This window comes from Dermacentor andersoni, chromosome 4, assembly GCF_023375885.2.
Source record: "Dermacentor andersoni chromosome 4, qqDerAnde1_hic_scaffold, whole genome shotgun sequence".
In the NCBI taxonomy this organism is placed as follows: Eukaryota; Metazoa; Arthropoda; class Arachnida; order Ixodida; family Ixodidae; genus Dermacentor; species Dermacentor andersoni.
In genome coordinates this window covers 22,286,192-22,307,154 of record NC_092817.1, presented here as the reverse complement: position 1 = coordinate 22,307,154, position 20,963 = coordinate 22,286,192, and the positions used below count along the sequence as shown (strand labels likewise).

Below are 20,963 nucleotides of genomic sequence, written 5' to 3'. Positions count from 1 at the left end.
TTTTCACTTCTTATTACAGCGACACTTCTCGCGCTGCGCAAAGTGCGAAAAAGGGCAGCTGCTACCGCGCATCGAACGCGCAGGAGGCGCAGTCAGGCGCAGGTCGCTCAGCAAGTAGTCCGCCGGGGAGAACTTCGAAAGACAGGTGGTTTGTAGGTTTTCATCATAATATTTGCGCATTGCAGCACCACTTATTGAATGCGCGCGTCTTGCATGCAGCTTTCGTTCGTCCTTCGAACAAAGAGGCCGCCGTTGAGTGCCGTTACATTGTATATGACTGCGACAAGTTGGTAACGGACGCTTGCATTCGAGACCTCATCCTGTGCATGTGCTCGCGCTTCTCACGGTGTATTGATCTGCGCGGAAATCGCGCCCCAAGAAATGCAATTCATATGTAATTTGCACAATTCCTCTACACTGTTCTCGCCACGTGTTGTCTTCAAAATGACACTGATTCGCGCGACTAAACGTCGTGATAGTGCGTCTGCGGCCAGCTAGTTTGAATGAAAAATGTGCGGTGTGTTGAGGTTCGCGTAACTACCTTCCTAGTTCTCGTGTACTAAATAAATATAATATAGTGCAACGCTGGAAAGCACCTATAATCGCTTCTTTATAACTGCACCGAAGCTGTAACGTATTGTATGATGTTTTCCAGTGAAGCTACCTGCGTCCGTTTGCTCCCGCGTGCTGCGAGGCGTAACGCATATGGGCGTTCAGTTTTGCAGGAGGGAACTGTGCGAAGGAATGTGTAGATTTCAGCGAACACGCGACTCACAGTGGTCATCATTGTCTGGTTGCCATTGAGAACGGCTTTGATAGAGCGGCTCGTAGATACATCGCTGTGCTGTCTGTTATTGGTACTGAAACGGTGGATTTGTTCTGCGTGTGACAAATTAACTGTTTTGTTGCCTATATAAATTAAAAGCCGAAATAGTTGCCGGCATGTGCTGCTTTTTTAGTGCGAGGAATAATTGGGCAGTTGATACTTGCAGATTGCTGACGATTTTTTGTGACGCCTTTCCTCTGGATAGAAACATGGCAAAGCGACAAGCTTCCAAAGAACTGAACGCTGACAACTGGGAAGAGGAGGACGAACCAGAAGACCAAGGCCAGTTCAAGAAAGCTGACAAAGAGGAAATTGGACGCCGGGTAATCAAGACTGCCAAGCGTAGCCTCACCAACACGTCAGTAAGTGTTCTTGCCCGCAACTACAATCAGAATTGCACTTGTGTAGAGTAGTCGAGCGGACGGCTGCGGACTGTGCATGGAGCTAGCATGCGGCACAACCATGCGTGGTCTCAGTGCGACGTCGGTCTGTGCTGGTCAATTGACCACGCTAGACAAGTGTGATTCAGACTGTACTCTCTCACTTTCACCACTGTTAGATTGTTTCAGCCTGTGAGAGCGAATGTGTGCATGTGTCGATTCGAAATAGATGGCAAATTGCCCAAAATAATCCTGATGCATTTCCAAGTATTGCAGAATCTATACCTGTATTGTGTAAGGAATATTGGGCATTGAAGCATTAGTACACCCTTGCACATCAGCGCATGTAGAAATGTGCATGACCAATGTTGCAGCCATGCTGCCGAATGGATTAGCCTTGTTCTGTATTTAGTACAAGAACTGATTATTCCACAAAAAAAGGAAAAGAAAGAAGGAACAATGTTCAGTGGTCGTTTGACTGTAGTCCGTAGTGCTCTAAACGCAACAAGCAGGTAAAGCACTAGGCATTATGTAAGTGCATCAAAACAGGGAAGGGACAGCATGAATTTCTTTAAAGGGACTGACAACTGGCCAGGATATGTTGTGAGACATCGGTGGAAATGAAATTACCATGATTTGTAGTGATAGAATCCAGCACACTGTTCACAATTTAATTAGAAATAATAATTTTAAATTGGCAAAGAAAGTCAAAAGTCAATGAGTGGTGCGGAGTGGCAGTAAAGCCTTGGTAATATGAATGTAGTATATGAGATTACTCTACGTAAGTTTGTTGTTATTAAGTACTGCATACTTATTGCTTAAAATTGCAGTCCATATATTGTTAGGCTTTTACACTTTATTCTATGCGTATTACGAAGTAAAGTCCACGCTAACTAGTGGCACTTGCGTTCCTCAATGTATATCAGTGCACGTAATTGCTATTGTACACGTGCAAAATCCTGAGCACGCAGCTAAGGGCATTTGTTCCCGCTCACTCAGATCTTCGAGAGATGACCTACTTCTAAAATCAAAAGCTCACGCACAGCTACATCAACACCCTGAAATGCGTATCATGGGTAAAAGTGTCCTTTAGAGAACTTAAATTGGCTGGGCTAAAAAACATCCTTGACTTGTTAATGATATAAGGACAGGAAACCAGGAAAGCATGTAGCTATCATTGTAGAAATAATTTAACACTTCGGAAAACATGAATAACAGGAACATTGGCTTGATAAACAAAATATTAATATCTCACAGCTACGACCGCACTTGTTGTCTGCCTCCCTCAAATGCCAGAGTATAATCGCTATCGCGCTCACCTATCACTGTTTCCGACATGCTTCCAGTAAACGACTGCATTCTAACTGCAGGTTGAAAAATTCTGATAGAAACTGGTGCATGGCATTTTCCGTGTAACCACTACACTACGACTAGTCAGCGTTCCATTGTACCTGGGTACTAGAAAAATTGGTTGTGAGTCCCTTTAAAGCTTGCTGTGAACTTACAAGTTTAGCTTAGAATGACTTTTTTCCAGCTGTTGCTTATTTTGGCTGCCTCCGCAACTTGTCTGGACGAACTTGCTCCAATCAGGTGCCCTTCTTGTATCCTTTCACCATGAGAAGACTTCTAAAGGAAGGTTCAAACATTGACAAGCAAATACTTCTGCAACCAACTTTATTTTTTGTGAAGTTTGGCTTGAAATTCATACAATGGTAAAATGAGCCAAAATTCTTATGCTTCAAGAAAAATTCTAGAGTTGGCAGGTGCATTACTATGCATTACATGACTTGCCTTAGCCCAGTCCTTATCTCAGAGTACAATATTAACTACCTGCATTTGGGGCTCCACAATTCATGTTGCTGTCTTGTCTCCTCACGTTATGCCTATCACTGTCATTGCAAGTTTCCATGCAAGTTTCTTTGTTATTCTCAAAGTTTTGGCCTTGTAGGTTAGTACTGACACGAAGCATTATTGCATAGTTTTTTTTTTTTTTTTTTTTCCTTTCAGAGATCTGAGTAAGCTTTGATTCATGAATTCTAGTTAAATTAACTCCTTCATTGTTCCAAGGCGCTGACTGCTGATCACAATCCCTTGCTTCCTTCACAGGCTGTTATGAATATACCACAAAGGTTGTAGTTTGAGTTCTCTAGCCTTTTTTTTTATCTTTTTACTTCTACAGTAGTGACGGCTAGCTTTTAAACAAAAGCTGGAGGCAGAAAGCCATTTTTATGAGCTCAGTAAATATCGCACTTAGATTGACTGAAAGCTAAGCAAGTTAGTAGGGTATTAAATTAATTCTCATGTTACTGAAAGCAACACGAATTCTTGCGAGTAACAGTAGGAATTCAGTAGTAGTGTACAGGATCAGCGATATGATATTGCATTTAATATAGTTGAAAGAGCCGGCATGGCTTCATAACACAGGTACACTGCTCTGTTATTGAAGTGTGATATGATGCAAACATGCACGACCATCTACTGTTACATTCATGCGAACAAAAAATACCAACCTCAACCTTTTGTTTTCAAATTACGTGTAACAGGGTCATAGACAAGGGTGAACGGGGAAGGGGGGGTCACATTCGGCACATGCCCCCCCCCCTCCACACACACCCACACCTAAATGTCTTTGTACCAGGGATACCTAGCATAAGATGACATGCAACGACACCAATCAGCCCTGTCCCTCTCCTGCAGCCAAGTGGTGCCCCCCCCCCCCCTCCCCCGCCTTCTGAAACAAATTCCTGGCTATGCCACTCACTTGAGAACGAAAAGAAAGGGAACCGAGGGGCCCGATTTTTATGATACGACTTGAAAATATTTATTAACATGCCCTACCACAGCCTCTGTCTCTGTACGCAGGCCTCAGCTAGCCCCTTTGGTGGCTTTGGTTTTGCCAAGGCGGATGCCAAAAAGCCACCAGACGCCACACTACCCAACGGCTCCACATCAACAGTACCACCTGACAAGAAGCCGCAAAATGAAGATCCAGTTTTTCTAGGCAAGCTGAAGGTGATTGGTAGTTCTTGTTTACTTTTTATTATTATTTTTGTTATATTACGTAATACATGGCCTGCTTTTCAACTTTTCTCCATGGTACCCTAGAATATTTATCAGCACACCTTCACTTGTCTGTAGCAGCATTGCCATTTAGTGGTTTACTGTACCTTACTGCTCAGAAGTTCTGTAATCTTTTTGGCTGCATGTATCAAGACTTTATACCTCTTGAAAGTTCGTGATACACTACACAGAGAGTTACTGCCATCCTCTTGGTATAAGACTAATTTTCACAGCAATGTGTGACTTCATGCTAAAGTTAATTCATTTTATCTCTCTAGCGCTTAAACGAGTGCCTGCTGAGCTGGGTGAAGCAGCATGTGGAGTCCAATCCATTCTCGGATTTCCGTCCCGTCTTCCGGGACTACGAACATCATTTAACCGAAATCCGAAAGTTATCCACATCTGGACCTGAACAGCCCAAGTTACCCACATTCAATTTTGCATCATCAGTCCCCACCAATTTAAACTTCGACCAGGCACCTAAAGGTATTGTGTAGTTCACTTTAATTTTTCCCCGAATTTCTGCACTTGAAGAAGGTATTGCGTGTGGCCCATGGCCAATGCAAATCAGCTTTCATTAGATGTAGCTGCAATTTGTGCTTAACCACAACCTGATGAGAAACACATGCAGCAAGGCTTTGCGCACCTCCTTGCCTTCCAGGTGACCCAAAGTCTAATACTCCTGCCTCAGAGTCTTCCAAACCCGAAACCAGTTCGTCGGGTACCACCGCGACGAAGTCTTTTATATTTGGGATGCAGGCTGCACCTACGTCTTCCCATGCCCCGACACCAACTTTCACATTCGGGTTATCAACAGTTGCCCCAACGACAACTTCAACTCAGAAGGACACTAATGGTGAGTGCAGGCATTTAAAGTTTTGTTGCAAGTGTAGCACCGTTGACATGACATTTCTAACGCCACATGTCTGCACCTTTGCAACCATGTGGAGTGGCGCAATGCAGGAATCGGAGCTTGCGTACTCATTTGTTTTTCAGCTCATCCAGCATTTAGCGCCTTTCGTCCACCCACTTACAGTTTTGGCGTTCCACGATACTCATATTCACAAAATTGTTTTATACATTCAGGCAACATTCACCACAATGGTCCTCAGCATCTTGTCAAGGTCAAATCATTTTCACTTAGATCTGGTAGTGAATTCAGCCTGAGAGGACCAGTAACATTACCAGCAATCACTATGGCACTGACACAGGCATACAATAAAGGTGAGAGCATGTGATGGCATCAATGGATTCATGTAGTACTTTTTACACTTGACTTAACGCTAACTCCACTGCACATCTTGGAGGTCAAGCAAGCTATACAAAGCCACTGTAAAGAACACTTAAGGCTTACGCAGGCCTGTGTTTTTAGCTAGTACTTTCTTTCGCACTTGTCCTACACAGCTCCCCCAGCGTACCATCAGACTTTGATGGTACATATAACATCCAAGTTATTGTATGCCGGTTCAACACTTGTGAATAATCACTAACATCACACATCCGTGCGGGTTCTGGAATCTGTGCTAAATACTCTGGAAGAAAATTTGCAGTTTGACTTATGCTCTGCAAACAACTTTGTAATGCAGTAGTGGCATCACTTGTTTGTCAAAATGTTTCAACTGGAATGTACAGCACAGATGACAGATTGATAAAATGGTGAGTGAATTATTAGTCAACTGTCTCGTGCACTTTTCTTGACTGAGGCCAACTGGGCCGTATGGCTGCCGACTGGGGCTGGATGCCATGCGCAAGGTTTTCCTGGGAAACTTTATTATGTACAATCAGTCTTTACAAGTTGTCCATGGCACTCTGTCTTCTTAAGCTTGCAGGAATAGTGGCTTAGAAGAACCTGTTTAATTTAATTTCAGGTCCACTGACTATTGATGCGATGGGGAAAAAAGTAGCCTTTTTCACTATGACTAAGTTCATAGCAAATGAGTAGTATATACATACTACTGAAGCAATCTAGGTGAAGCTATAGGGCTTGTACCGTATTTACTCGCATAATGATCGCACTTTTTTGTCAAAAAAATTGACTTAAATTCAGGGGTGCAATCATTACGCGGGTTTAATTTCCCACGAAAAGAAACATTTTCTTTTTTCATCCTGCATTTGCTGCGGGATGACAAGCAGGCAGCTGCCACTGTCAGTGTGGGACACCGAAACAAAAATGGTGACCGGAGGAGCTAGCTGAATGAGATTATTTTTCTCATGAGTATGTTATGTTCATTGAAACAGTTTCTTCCGTATCAATAATGAATATTATCGTTAATATCGGCAATTTTGCGACTATAACATAGCCATGCCCACTTTGAGGGGACAGAAACAGAGATGGGCACGCTTAGCTGCCAGTGACATAGAAATACATGGCGGGCGTGCTGCGGAAACTGAGGCATTTGTTTTCACTGCTATCCTAATACGGCACATTTCCTCTAAGGGTGAGCGAATATCTTAGCTGCGTTACAAGAGTCGGCATATGAATAGGGTACACTTTTAATATATAAGTCTAAACTTGGCCACTATTGTTGCCGATTGCGATTGATTGCATGCGCACGAGTGCAGACGAGAAGAATCGAAAGGTGCCTGTTATGTTCTTGTTGTTGACCAAAACCATTATGAAGCCAACAAATAATAAAGCCAAGGCAAGTTTGGTTGTAGCTTTTTCTTTTCATGGAAGTGCGGAAAGTGATGAAAGGTATGAAATGGGGCATCTGCTTAAAAATGTTGAGTGCGTGCAGACGGCTTGGCATGTCTTTAAGAGTCATTCACATAGCATTCGACAGATGGTAAGCGTGATCATCATTAGCTAGACTTGGCACATGACATATCGCTGCGACAAGTGCAGGGTGCGATCATTACACGGGAAAGAAAAATAAATCGAATTTTGACGACAAAATTCAGGGGTGCAATCATTATGAGAGTAAGTGCGGTAATTGCCCAATTTTCTTTGGTAATTGCCTAAGTTATGCATCACTCCCAGCAAGCAATACTGGCTCTCTTCTTTCCCCTTCTGCTTTTGGGATCAAAAATTTCTGCTTTTGCTAGCCTTTCATGACTTCTCTAGTCGTATTTCAAACAAAATTTCATGGAAATTGTCTTGCAGTACAATTATATATGGAAACTCGAGCCACATTCACGCTATTGCTGCTGCCATGCTGTCCAGATAACGATGGTGAAAGCACAGCTCATGCATGGGGGATTGTAATGTTTCCAGCGACACGAAAGGCATGCAGTGCGTTCGCATGCAAATACGATGAAGCCAAGTGGACGCATCGTCATGCTTCGCTCAATCAGCTCTGCAGTGGAGCTAGGGCAGCGTTCCTCATGCTTCACTTGCCACTGCTGGTATGAGCATTGTGCGGCTGCATGCATACCACACCATGGTGCCTACAGTGGCCTGGGCAGAATGCACAGAATACCAAGCTACAAATGCTGACAGTTTTCCTTCCATCTCATCTCTTACACCATTGAGGTGCGACGCCTGCAATGCTGGTGGCAGGGCTCCTCATCCTACCAGTATTGTGAGACACCTAAGAGCTGCCAGGGCATTGTTTCTGCTGTGCAGCAGAATTTACCTTGTGCGCTATGTCGTGTCGATGTGTCACTCCCGAGTATACTTAGAACACCATCTGAGGAGCTTCAGTGCAACACTAAACCTTGTGAGCACTTTCAATGCTTCTCCCTTCGAGTGAAACTGGACATGTTTTTCTTGTTGATTTCACTTTCTTTTTCAGTAATGTATCTGCATTGAAAAAAACCACAGGGCTTCCATGCTACCTTTTCAACACAAAATTTCAGAAGAGCTTGGTTGTCGGCTCACATGCTTTGTTCTGTGGTAACTTCTCAGTGTTCTAGCCCGAGGGTTTACATTGCCCTTATAGTTTCTAAATAATATAGCACACACGATTGTCATGAATGCAATTGTGCTAAAATTATTTTTCTTCTTTTTAATTGCAAAAATCCCTTTTCATTTTTATAATGTAGTTAGGGCCTACATTGGAATTCTTCTTAATTGGGCAAAATTGAATAACAGCATCCATGGCAAACAGTTGGTTGATAACATACAAAACCGTTTTGCTCTCTGTCAGAAATTAATTTTGGCGATTGAGCAGGGACTCCTGAATAGATTAAAAAATAACGAAACTTCAATAGCAAGGTAAACTTAAAGGGACATGAAAGGCAAATATTAAGTCAAGCAAAAGTGATAAGAATGCAGCTTTATGAGTACAAGACGAGGACAGAGAAGAGGCTAAGACACACGCACGCAGCCTTGTGTGTCTCCTCTGTTCTCCTCTTGTGTGCACAAAGCTGCATTCACGTCTTACTAACATGCCCAAACTGTCACCATGCTTAAGTGATAGATTAATGCACCAAGCTTAAGTGGTAGATTAATGCTTGAGAATGTCAAAGGCATCAATAGTGTCACGAACAAAGTTTTACTAATGAAGAAATTTAGGTGAACAGAAGACACGATGCCAGACTCATCCAGGATATTTGAGTACTATGCCGATGACGTAGGCACTCCACCGTAATTCTATCGCTAGTACTCAACTACTCGTAATAAAAAGCATTGCGTTATAAGACAGAAGAAAAGGCTACCTGTCCGGTTCTATTCAATTTCCAGGAAAAAGGAACTCATTGATGTTACCTTTGTGTTATGATTTGGTTTGCTTAGGTTAATGTGGGGTTGTACGCCCGGGAGTGTATCTACACTTGCATGGTTCGAATTCTTCTGGCCACTACTGAGGCAAATCCACAGTGGGGAAAAGAAACAGCGAGCTGATTGTTAACAAAGCATGAACATATAATTAAAACAAACCATCACACACACAAACGTTCCTGCAGCTCTATATGTTCTCACACAAGTAAACACTTGTACAAAACATTAAGGTCCGTGACCGGTCGCAATTGACATGCGTCGATGCAGCTGCAGAGTGCGGGTCGCGTGAGGATAAGTCGCTGCTTGCTTCTTGAGGATCATCCGCAGCTCGGCCAAGGTGTTGCAGGAGGGAAGTGTGAAGTTCCTGCCTTCAGGCCCAGGTCACCAGGACCACCGAAGACCACAGGCAGGAGGTAGGATGGAGGCCATATCGTCGTTGAAGTCTTGGAAGCTCGGGCCTGCAGCCCAGCAGCCTCGCTTCTTCCACTACGCACAGCAGCGCTTTTCTCCAAGAAAAAAAAAGCCTTTTTTTATTTCTTCTCTTCTGCTTCCCCTTCCAGAAGCCATGTCTTTTCGTGATTGGCTGTTTGCCGAGATGCCACGTACTGCGTGCTTACACCGAATCCACCATTATTTTTCTTCTTTCAGAGCCACTGGTTGTCCGCCGTGCCAGACACATGCACTTTAGTCTTTGTACATGACACCTTCACAATGTTGCAGACAGTTGAAAGTTTTCATTTTCAATTGACTCTGTGTTACCTGCACTTTCACAGTTTTGTAGTTTCAATATCACATACTGCTGCGCTGGTTTGCTGGCTCTAAAAACTACAAGTAGCATGGAATTCCACGTCGATGTGATGTCGTGGGATGCCTGAATGGTCCATGCCACTTGGCAAAGAGCAGCTGCAGTGGTGAATTTAACGCTCTGTCTTGGCTCAGTTTCTCCATGGTTGCACATTTACGTTTTGCACAGAAATGCCATAATGGACACTCTACAACAACTTCTCATGGAAAACTACAATAGTTGGGTGACCGTGACATGCTCCCTTTAAGCCATGTACCTGCTGTTGGATTAGGTCATCGTGACATCAGATGTCAAGTGCTTTTTGTCAAGTTTACGCCTGTTTCCATTTATCCAGGTTCTGACGAGGAGGAGTACGTGCCTCCAAAGGAGGAGTTTGCTCCAGTTGAAGAAAAGGATGCCGTGTACACCAAACGGTTCGTTGTGGTGTTTCTGCCCTTTTATATGTCTGCCAAATGTGTCAGTGACTTTGTAGGCTCATGGTGGCCTAAGGCAGCATACCTGCCAAATTTCCACATTTTTATTATTAGTGAAAATTAATTAAGGGAAAATGAGACATCCACCCATTCGTAGCTATTGCTACTAAGGAAACCCATACAGGTTCCTCGAAAGAAAAGCCTCGCAGTCGAAGAAAAATTTGTCCTGGTCCGGGACTCGAACCCGGGACCATTGCCTTTCCGGGGCAGCCGCTCTACCATCTGAGCTAACCAGGCGGCCAGCAGATGGCAGGGCAAAGTCGAATTTGTCAACAACTCTAAGCAAAGGCAAGAGTTAGACTTAATAGTTCTGCGGAAAGCCGCAAGGTAGAGAGAAGTAATTAATTACGGGAAAATGAAATTTTTTCTTAATTCATTAGTTCTCTACCTTGCGGGTTTCCACAGAACTATTATGTCAAATTAATGGAAATGTGTTAAAAGTGGTTTAAATAAGGCAGTGCAAGATAGCAAAATATGCATGCAAAAAAAAAAAAGTTATATTGCACCCGCACTACCCTCTTGTAGTGGCACAACACATACAGTCCCCGACCGTTTATTCGGACCTCACAGGGACTGCGGAAATGTCCGAATAAACAGGTGTCCGAAAAAGCAGCTTAAAAAAAAATAAACCCTTTATTTCCACGCACTTATTCGGGCTCGGCAGTAGGCTTGAAGAAATTGTGAATGCGCCGTTGCATGCTGTTCCGTTTACGCGTAATCAGATAAGCCTGAATCTCGGAGAGGGTCGTACGGTCACTGTAGGCGGCTGAAAGCACAGTCACTGCTTGTGCACGCTCCGCATGCGACGGCAGCGTTGCACATGGTGAGTCATCTTCCGACTCGGAGTCATCGTCCGGCGGTGCAGCAGAAACCTGACGAATGATCTCGCCGCCATCGAGTTCTGCGCATGTCAGTACAGCAGCGTGAGCACCTGTGAAACTGTCAAATGAGACGGTGTCCGGAACCACTACACAGGTCTCTGCAGAACACTTTCGGTGTCAATAGGGTGCACATCGGAAGGCAACAAATCCTAGGCTCCCGGCACCCGCTTGCCGGCATTCCCTAGCGCATTCTGCGCGGGCACTGTGGGTGCCATTAGACACTTGACGCGATGTTTTCGTATGCCACGTTGCATCACCGCAACCTCGACACGGCACGCAAAGCAAACACCACCACGTCTTCACACCGATACCAGTCTGCCAAACGAAAAACGTGGCCTACTCGCAGCGTCGTGCACAAAGAAACAAACAAATCAACTGCTGGATTGTCTTGACATGGCTTACTAAGCTGAGACTGGAACTGCTGTAGCCACGAACCAGGCAGAAACGATGATGATGAGCGGGGATTTGCAGTAGCACCACTTCATGGGGCAGCAAGGAGGCTCCGTTCAAAACAGAAATGTCGTTCAGCAAGTTGAACCATGCACCGGTCAGAGTCGGTGCATGGTGCTTTCGATCGAGTTGGCTCAAGGAGTATCCGAAAAATCAGACGAGAGGTTGCAAGGTGTCCCTCTTCGAATTGTCCTGTTCAAATTGAGAGGTTGCAAATTGACCCCTCTTCACAGTAGTGGAAGGGCGGTCAATTCTTTTTTATATAAGAAAGCAAACGGGGAGAGCCGAAATTCTAGTTGACATTCAAGGGCCCCTCACCAGGTCTGGTCATTTTGAGCTGACAAGTTCAGAGCATGCATTGCGCGATAACAATCATGTCTGCAAAGTATTGCGTCGCTACGCACCGCAGAAAGATCTGAAATTTCAATCCGAACACCGTTTCCATCTTCACTTGCGGCTGCTGTGCTCCAAGCCGGACGGTGACGTAATCGTGCCCCTACGCCTACGTAAGCGTGTCCGCAGTGTGATGTCACTCGTGGTGACACGTGAGTTCGATAATTATTCAAGACAACGTCTGTTATCTGTGCAATCTGTTGCTTGAATTGACGTATTGAAGTTTAGAGAAATAATAAAACACACAAACAGAACGTCTGCATGTTTTTTTGTTTTACTTCACACCAAAGCAAGAGATATGTACTTCTGCTTCGTCTACTTGTTCCCAGGGTCGTGCGCTCACGTGCGCAGGTACCGAAACTGCCATTTTCTACCATGTTCCAGCGCGTGATAATGCTGTGCGATCCGCTTGTTCAGCCTCAGTATTGGTGTAGCACTGAATTATACCGCTATTCATGTTTCCTTGTGCACAGCACGCAAAATGATGCGCTGCGCGAACGAGACAACAGCTCGCAGGCGACGCCATCAGTGGAAATGCGTAGCACCGAAGAAAAAAATGCAAGGAGAAAAATACAATGAAGGCAGGGCCTGTGACGTATGCATCACGCAATCCTCGAGGTGTGGTATGGGAGAACGCAGGGAAGAAATTTAGCTTGCGGAGGCTAGACGTGGCTAGTAGAGAGGGCATCTTGCTTGGCAGTGGAGCCCGCCTGCTGAAATCATGGGTATTTATATCTCAAATATTCATCAAATATTCATCAAAAATCATCAAATATTTATATCTCGGCTATTTATGAGCTGATTCGAAACTTTTTTGCGGCACAACACTCCCTAGAGAACACGTAACAACTTGCAGCATATAAACAAGATTTGTTATGAGGCCTGGTGAGGGGCCCTTTTAAGAGAAAAAATGAAGCTGGGCAGGTCATGTAACGTCTAGGGGTAGATAACCGATAGGCCATTAGAGCTGCAGAATGGGTGCCAAGGGAACGGAAGCACAGTTGAAGACGGTAAAAAAAACTAGGTGGGGTGATGAAATTAGGAAGTTTGCAGGTGCAAACAGGAATTGGCTAGTGCAAGACAGGGGTAATTGGAGATCGCAGGGAGCAGCCTTCATCCTGCAGTGGACATAAAGATATGTTGCTGCTGACGATAATTTTTTTAGGTAGCTGGCGGCTGCACAATTACCATACAAAACGTCACTTAGTCAAGAGCACAACAAATAATTAATTACAGCACCTTTTATGCATCCCGTTTGAAATGTGCACAAAGTGCGGTGCTTCTTCGGACGTGACAAAGGGGGCTGTTTCGTTACAAAAAGGGGAAGTGGCAGTCACGTAGTATCACAATCGGCTAACTCATGCACCAGTCAGCCTGGTGTAGTGTTTAAAGAGGGACACTGCTATTGAAATTTTTTTTTTTTTGATCAATACGAATAAATTTTCCTAGCCTTGTTGAACTCATTGTGCTGATTTCAGATATGTAATTCGTGTTGATGTAGGTCTATTAGTTCTTTAAATAATTAACATTTCTGTTCCATTGTTTCAGGGCACAATGAGAAATAAATGGCGCAATAAAATTATTTGTATGGCATGGTTAGATAGCATAAAGAGTAAAGAATTGAGTATAGCAAGCATATCCAATTATGGATATTTACAGCCTATAGAATATAAAAGCCCACAAAATGTGGCAACCATGTGCCCCAAAATGTAGCAAAAAATTTATTTCTGAAATTAGAATTAAGAGGTCTGATTGCTGTACTTCACAGAGTACACATTGGGCTTCTTTCTGCAAAAATAATTTTAGTTCTACCTGTTCTAGGTGTTGATATATCAAGGCCTCAATATTGCATTGAGCCAAAAATTTGTTTTGAGAAAGTTAAAAAAAATGAACAAAGCAAGATTTAATAAAAATTAACAAATGTTATGTACATATTCACATAGGTACATTCTTAATTGCCACCAGGAGTGCAGTCTAACTGCCTGCTGCTGTTCCAATGTTGTCTCTTCAGTGCCCCTTGAACATTGTTGGCCCATGTGTGCTTCCGAGTACATTCATTTGCTCTACAGTTGCACTTCTCAGCCATCCATTTGTTGCTCACTGGGCCAGGGTTCAGGCTGAGTTCCTTCAGGATTGCTGCTTTAATGTCCTCCTGTTGCCTGCATTGAAGTGCATCACTGCCTCTGCAACAGCAGCCTCCACAGTGAATAGCGATGCATGCCACTGCTTTAGTGCAAGTGGCCAGATTATGGAATTTAAACGCTTGTTGTTTTGAGTTTTACCTCTCTGGCACCGCTTAAGGAGCTTCCTTTCTGAGAGGCACTCATAGACTGGAAGCAACAAGGTGGCAAGTTACACCTGTGTTTTGGGAGTAGGCTCACCTCGGGCTGCTGCTGCATTCTGCCATCACCAAGAATGTGGGCATGTTGGGCACAAACTGTGATTAGCGACTGCATCATTGGAAGTAATGCGATATGTCACGATCACAGCCTTGTGAGTTTCCTCTGCATTTTCTTTGGGAGATTTTAGCACCCAAATATAATAAAAGCTCAACTTTGTTGTGAGGTCCACTTTGAGCCTTCCCTTGCCACCAAAGTTCTTGGTTCCTTTGTCTTCTGTGATCAAGTTGAGCAGGGCTGTGCCCATATGCTTTTGTGTGTGATTAATGCAATCTTCTTCTATCTCGATGTAACCATAGCTACTTCATTTCTTTATTATTTAGGTCCCTTTTGTAGACTCGTGCAACAAAAAAACGGGAAGCCGGGGCATATGCAAAGGATCTTGCAGCCAATATTTCGGTGGATGAACTGAGCAAGCGCACTGATGCTAATGTGGCCTTGTATCTGCCCAATTGTTCTCTCTACATAATACTTTGGAGCTCTATATTCACATTTTATTACAAGTAATGTAATATTCTATTTGCGTTTGAATAGGAAGTAATTTCTGCAGTTACATTCTCGCATGGTATTGTGCCTTTGCTAGATTGCTTGTCAAAATATTGTTGTTCTGGCTATTGGATCAACTACAGTATTGAGAGCAGCATGTGCAGCCAAGCAAAAGAAAATAAAAAAGATTTAAGGTTGAAACAAAAGCCTATAAATGTATAAAAGCCAAATTTTTGTAAAGTACAAGGTTGGTTTATGGGAAATGGTCTAGATGTAAGGATATGTTTACACACACGGAAAATGCCATATTTTTCCAAAAGAGTATATTTGCAATCAACCCAGTGACTTCCCACTTGCTTTTTGACCAAATACAGAATTCAAAGCCCTGATATTCTTAAAACCATTGAAGCCACTTCACACTGCAAGCACTTGCTTACCCCACTGTATCAGCCACTCCTACAGCCCATCACTCGGTGGCACCACCGCGTGGCATTGCTCCCTGATCCCGCTACCCCTGTCTAGCTCACTGTAGTGGTGCAAAGTACAGCCATGTCCATAGGCCATCTTCATCTTTAAGGCTTACTTTAGCTTGGACACCATGACAATGTCTCATATTTTGTAGTAGCTGTGCCAGTACATAGTAAATGAAATCATGACATCCCTCATGACCAACTGTGCGGTATCAGGACGTTAAACACCGTGATTTAACATGCTCTCGTTTTGGGCTTCAAGTGGCCAACGGCAATAGTGGTGAAGCAATGGAAGTAAATATATTTCTCCCCTACTAGCCATGTTTTTCCTTTTGCATTAGAATTTCTAGATCAAAGAATAAGGAAAGCCTGTTTCATTGGTGATCCTCCTCTTAATTGCACTTGGGTGTGTTCACAAGGTGCCCCATCCTTGAAAGTGAGACTGATGCACTTCAGAATTATGTCATTTCATTATAATGAGTTGAAGCTGGCTGGCATGTGTGTGTGCGTTTCTTTTTCTTCCTGCCATAGGTTGTGTGGTGTTTCTGTGCAGGTGCAAGCTGTTCCAGAAGAAAGACAACAGCTATGCAGAGAAGGGTGTGGGCATCCTCTACATCAAGCCACAGAAGGACAAATACCAGCTGCTAATCAGGGCTGACACCAAGCTCGGTGGGTGTGCCAGTGGCATTGTCTCTGTTTCCAGACACTATTATTGTGTATGTGCATGTCTGTGCGATATTCTTTGTATGATAAGGAAAATATGTTTTTTGCAACTTGTAGTAGTGTGTTTTTACATCATCGAGCATAATATAATTATTAAGCTTGTCTATTCTTTTCTCATTATGTTTGTTCTTTTCTAGAACAATTCACTGACATCTATAGCAGTACGGTAGACTTCCATTAATTCAACCCTGACAGGCCTGGCGAAATTGATCGAATTATCCAGTAGGTCAAATTAATAAAGATGCAGGATAAACACTAAAACACACCGCTGATTCATTTCGCAGTGATTTGCACGAGCCTAACATGCCCATGGCTCAAATGCGCGCCCACTTTCTATGTGTACAAAGTAGAAAACTAATGTATAAATGACATTTAAGCTCCTAAACAATGTAGAAATCTAAGGTGCACCCAATGTCAGCTTTGCCGCGATACATTAGCATTATCCGGTAAAGCATACAAATGACGTGAAGGCGGTTTTGGTTTCCTATCCAACTGCAGCATGCAAGCAATCTTGGCCCAATTTTCTTTTTGTGGGAAAAAGAGTTCACATTATAAGGTATCTGTATAGCGCAACAAAACGAAGACACGAGAAGAACCGAAGGCGAAGACAAGACTAGCGCTTGTCTTCGTCTTCAGTTCCTCTCGTGTCTTTGTTTTATTGCGCTATACAGATACCTTTCAATGACGACCGACCAACAAGCCCATATTGCCACCCTCGTCGATTGCGTATTATAATTGGCTAAATATCGTAATCAGACAATTGTGAGTCACAGTTATTGCTTGAAAATCTTCCTAGGGCAAGCCAAAAATAGGCATTTTTGACAGGTGATTTTTTATGTGCATTCAGTGCATTCACTGTCCCCTAAGCTCCTCCGAGACAGACATGCTGTCACTAAAGGGGTCACTATTTGGGTTGCCTAAGGGTCAAGCGCTTGTTCGAATCGTCCGATGAAGGCCAATTTTAGGATGTAAATAATGTAAGTTTGGTCCCATAAAAAGGCATGGGCACTGGCCGGGATCTTCAGTCAGGATTGAGTTACCTGAAAAATTGAATTAACGGAAATCTACCGTATTTCGTGTCAAATTTATATTTTCTTCTAACTATAACATGCCAAAAACTTGGACATGGCTTTATTGCCACTAGTTTAACATGTAAAATTTGTTCTTTTGAATGAGCTTTCATAATTAAAGCAGCATGTCATCGTGTTACCATTGGCAACCTATACAAACACTTGTTCTGCCGCCTTCTTGTAACGACAGTGGCAGCGATGTTGACTCTGAATAGGCTGTTTTAATGCCAAGAACACATTTTCATTGTCATATTCGACCACAGTGCACGAGCAATATTCAGACTCGTTTTCTTGGAAAATGTGGTACACCTTAGAATTGCATAGAAATAATCTTTCATTGTGAGCTGCTGTTCTGACTTGGAATTATGGAGAGAGCACGCCAAAGATCAATGTTTTCAGTGAATGAAAGAGTCTTCTATGCAACAGCTGTCCCCTAGTGCTGCCAAAGCTTATGCTGCAGCCATTCGGGTAAGGCGCAGCGTGCTGACTAGTGAAGTTTGAATTGTCCTGCGAGGGTAAATGCCAGGGTTGAAATAGTGAATGTTGGCCCATAGAAATGTATGGGAACTGACTAGGACCTCTAGTCAGGATTGAATTTATGGGAGTCAAATAATTTAAGTCTACTGTAATACAAAAACACATATCTAAAGTTTATTTATTACTAGAGATAAAAACAACAAGAGGGTGTGTGCAGATAAGTGGGAAAACAAGGAAACAAAAAAACAAAAACAAAGTAAGACACGAGAAAAGGGTTATCATAATGGCCAGGTAATGTGTGAAGAAAGACAATGCAATGGGGTGTGCAAATATTCAAAAATGTATTATATATTTTATTGCTATATTTGAAACGAAAAAAAAAGCTATTATATAAAGTTTGAATATATTGGTGGCTATGTGATAGCAGACATGATTTTTGCATTTGTTTTTATCTAGCCTACGAATGCATGATCAAGTTGTCACTTGGCTATGGCAGAATTCTGTGCATGAGGTAGGCTCAGCTACAAAACGACAAAGTAGTGTGGAAAAACTAATCTCTTGAGAGCAAGGAGCATGGTTTTGCAAACAGTGAGGGTGCAACTTAGTGTAAAGAAAGAAAATGGGGGCAATTGCATCAAGGGATTGAACTGCATCATGAATGCTATTCCAGAAAGTATAGGTCCTACGGGCCCATCCAATACAGTGATGCTCAGCCACGTGGCTTCCTTGCTATGTAAATGTGCCAGCTGCTCACTGCACGCCCATCTGGCCTTTTAATATAGGGTCAAATAAGCAGGCTTTTACTGTAAGGGTTCTATAGTCTATTTTTGTTGTTGGCAACATAATTTGAGTAGTCAAATGTGTTAAAAGAACTTGCTAATAGGTGCTGCCATCTGCCTATCATTACATATTCTATATTCAGAAATATTTTTGTTCCATTCCTACTCAAGAATTTTGGCATTTGCGCACCCTACAACACATTGAAACAGAGCAAAAATGATGTGTGGTCAAGCACTGAGCATAAGCATACATACAACTGTTAGGACCAAATAAAATGCATGTTGTCAACAAAATCTGTCATGATTAGACTGATTGCTATTAGTTATGTAGAATTCTGAGAAAGCTGAGATGAGGGGGCTCATGGTTTTACATGCAACGGACCAGGCTCTTTCTTGAAAAGCATTAAGCTAGTATACACACATGAATGAGGTAGCATTTCGGTCAAGTGGTAAATTTCTCCACCATGCTAGTAGTCATTTAGAATGGCAGCCGCAATATTGAACGCCTACTTTTGTGTAGAACTTCATTTACAGGGCACTTGGCTATCGTCGCACCTTTCTGGCTGGCTAGTTCACTTGCACGCAAGCTCACTTTCTCCTCTTGAAGTTTGTGTAGGGTATGGTCACATCTGTATACCTCTTTTTCCACATTTGTATTTTTTTTTTCTAATTAACACACATTTTAGTGCATCATCATATAGCTGATAATAAGGGTCACTACAAATTCAAAGTTTCGCTCAATATCAAATTGTGCTTGTTCTGGAACAGCATGCAAAATCGTAACAGGGTAAATCTTCTCCAATTGACATTTGACCGGAAGTATTAATGTACTACTGTGCACTTTTGTTCTTGTGTGCAGGTAACATACTGCTAAACATCATGCTGGCCCCGTCGTTACCAGTGTCACGTTTGGGCAAGAATAATGTGGGACTGGTGTGCATTCCAAACCCACCTGTGAATGGCAAGGACGAGCCGGCAAGCCCTACAACTATGCTGCTTCGCGTGCGTACAGCTGAAGACGCTGATGACCTGAAAGATGCCTTGGAGCGCTACAAGAACGAGAAGAAGGACAGCTGAGTTTGAACAGAGCTGTTTAACATTAGCCTGTCAACGAAAAAAAAAATTCATCCCAGGTAATTAGCCTGGTTTGTTACCTCAAGAATTATGCCAAGCAGAAGCATGAGCTCGGTTGGCTATTAAAGAGAAAGTCCACAAGATTTTGATTTGGATTATGTGAAATATTCTTTTTTCTTGCGTATCAGCACAGCCACCCTGTGATGCTTGAAAGGAAAAGATCTACAGGTTTTTCTGGGTTTGTATCAGTAGAGCAGCATGATGACAAAGTGCCATAGCTCTATTCTCTGTTGCCTTTCACAGAGTTTGTGATATGTTGTTTATGCAAATGTCTGTGCACAGTGCAGTCACTCAGGTAGTTAGTTGCATTTCTGACTCAAACACTGCTTGTTGAGACTAGTTTCTTGTTATATTTGCATGAAACTAGGTCCACAAATACTAAAGTCCCCCTCCCTTTCCTCCCTTTTCGTATAGGCACGCAAAGCTTCAGCATGTTAGAATCTTTGTATCCATATTTTTGTTTTAGCCTTCTTTTTCAACACTGGGTATGCAGCCCAAGGAAGCTTAATGACCTTTATTGACTGAAAAAGAAGGTCATTGTTATTCAGTTATGTTGATGCAGGAAAGTTTCAGCTCAAGTGTTGCCCCCCCCCCCCTTTCAATAGCAGATATGTAAGCACAGCCCGAGGCCCAATTTTGGAACTATTCTTTTTTCATGTCTTTTTGTGATGTGTATGCTATTCTGTACTGTTAATGCCTTTATTGGCCACAAGGCACAATTAAGGCAAAAAGGCCATTTCAAAATAGATCTTTATACATGCTTTATCCTTTTTTCTTAGCTCAGGCACTTTTTATTTCACTTGTTTAGATAAAATGTTAATCCCTTGAAATTTGAGCTTTCACTTGAGGTTGCAAAGGTGTCTGGGATTTTTGAAGTTGTACTTCGTTAGTCTATTCACATCTTGGGATCTGGTATTCAGTTTGTCGGAATACTTGTGCATGGCTGAATGTATGCAATTGTTACAATGTTCCTTCACTTGGTTGCAGTTGGCACCGTAAACATGTCGTTAGGCTGCATCTCACCTTCACTCTTCCACCCACTGTGACGGCTTGGCAACTATGGCATTCTGCTGCATAGTATGAGGTTGCGGGCACAATTCCCAGCAGCTGTGACTGCATTCTAATGGAGGCAGAACGCGAGAGCACATCTGTATTATGCTTTGGTACAGGTAAAATTAATCCAGAGCCATCCACTTCGGTGTCTCTCATAGCCATTGTATTGCCTTCGAAGTGGCCTTTATTAAGTATTGCTTTCTTGGGGGGGAATCGTTAGCAATGCAACTTGTGATGACTGGTCTCAAGGAGACCCTTTAACATGGTCTATGCACCTGTCCTCGCTGCAGTGAACGAAGACTGTCACTCTCTACTATGCTAGCTCGCATTGGTCACATACCATTGTTAGAATAAACCATTTTGGAATGCCGACTTCCTAAGCCATCACAGCAGAGGATAACGAAAGCACTGCAATAATTAAGGACAACAAACCTGCAAAAATGG

General features: G+C 42.9%; 1 protein-coding gene across 3 annotated transcripts; it reads left to right on the top strand.

Moving 5' to 3' along the window:
• The first annotated feature begins 58 nt into the window (after positions 1 to 58).
• Nup50 (nuclear pore complex protein Nup50) lies at positions 59 to 19,561 on the top strand. Of its 3 annotated transcripts, none has more exons than XM_050182908.2 (8): positions 59 to 148; positions 1,032 to 1,188; positions 4,069 to 4,218; positions 4,545 to 4,752; positions 4,928 to 5,122; positions 10,066 to 10,144; positions 15,837 to 15,952; positions 19,192 to 19,561. In XM_050182908.2, the coding sequence occupies exons 2-8, from the start codon at positions 1,036 to 1,038 to the stop codon at positions 19,407 to 19,409; spliced, it is 1,119 nt and encodes a 372-aa protein (XP_050038865.1). In that variant the 5' UTR covers positions 59 to 148; positions 1,032 to 1,035; the 3' UTR covers positions 19,410 to 19,561. The 3 variants fall into 3 exon arrangements, with proteins under 3 accessions (XP_050038865.1, XP_050038864.1, XP_050038863.1); XM_050182907.3 differs by having other exon boundaries at positions 59 to 152; XM_050182906.2 differs by having other exon boundaries at positions 64 to 145.
• Positions 19,562 to 20,963: the final 1,402 nt, after the last annotated feature.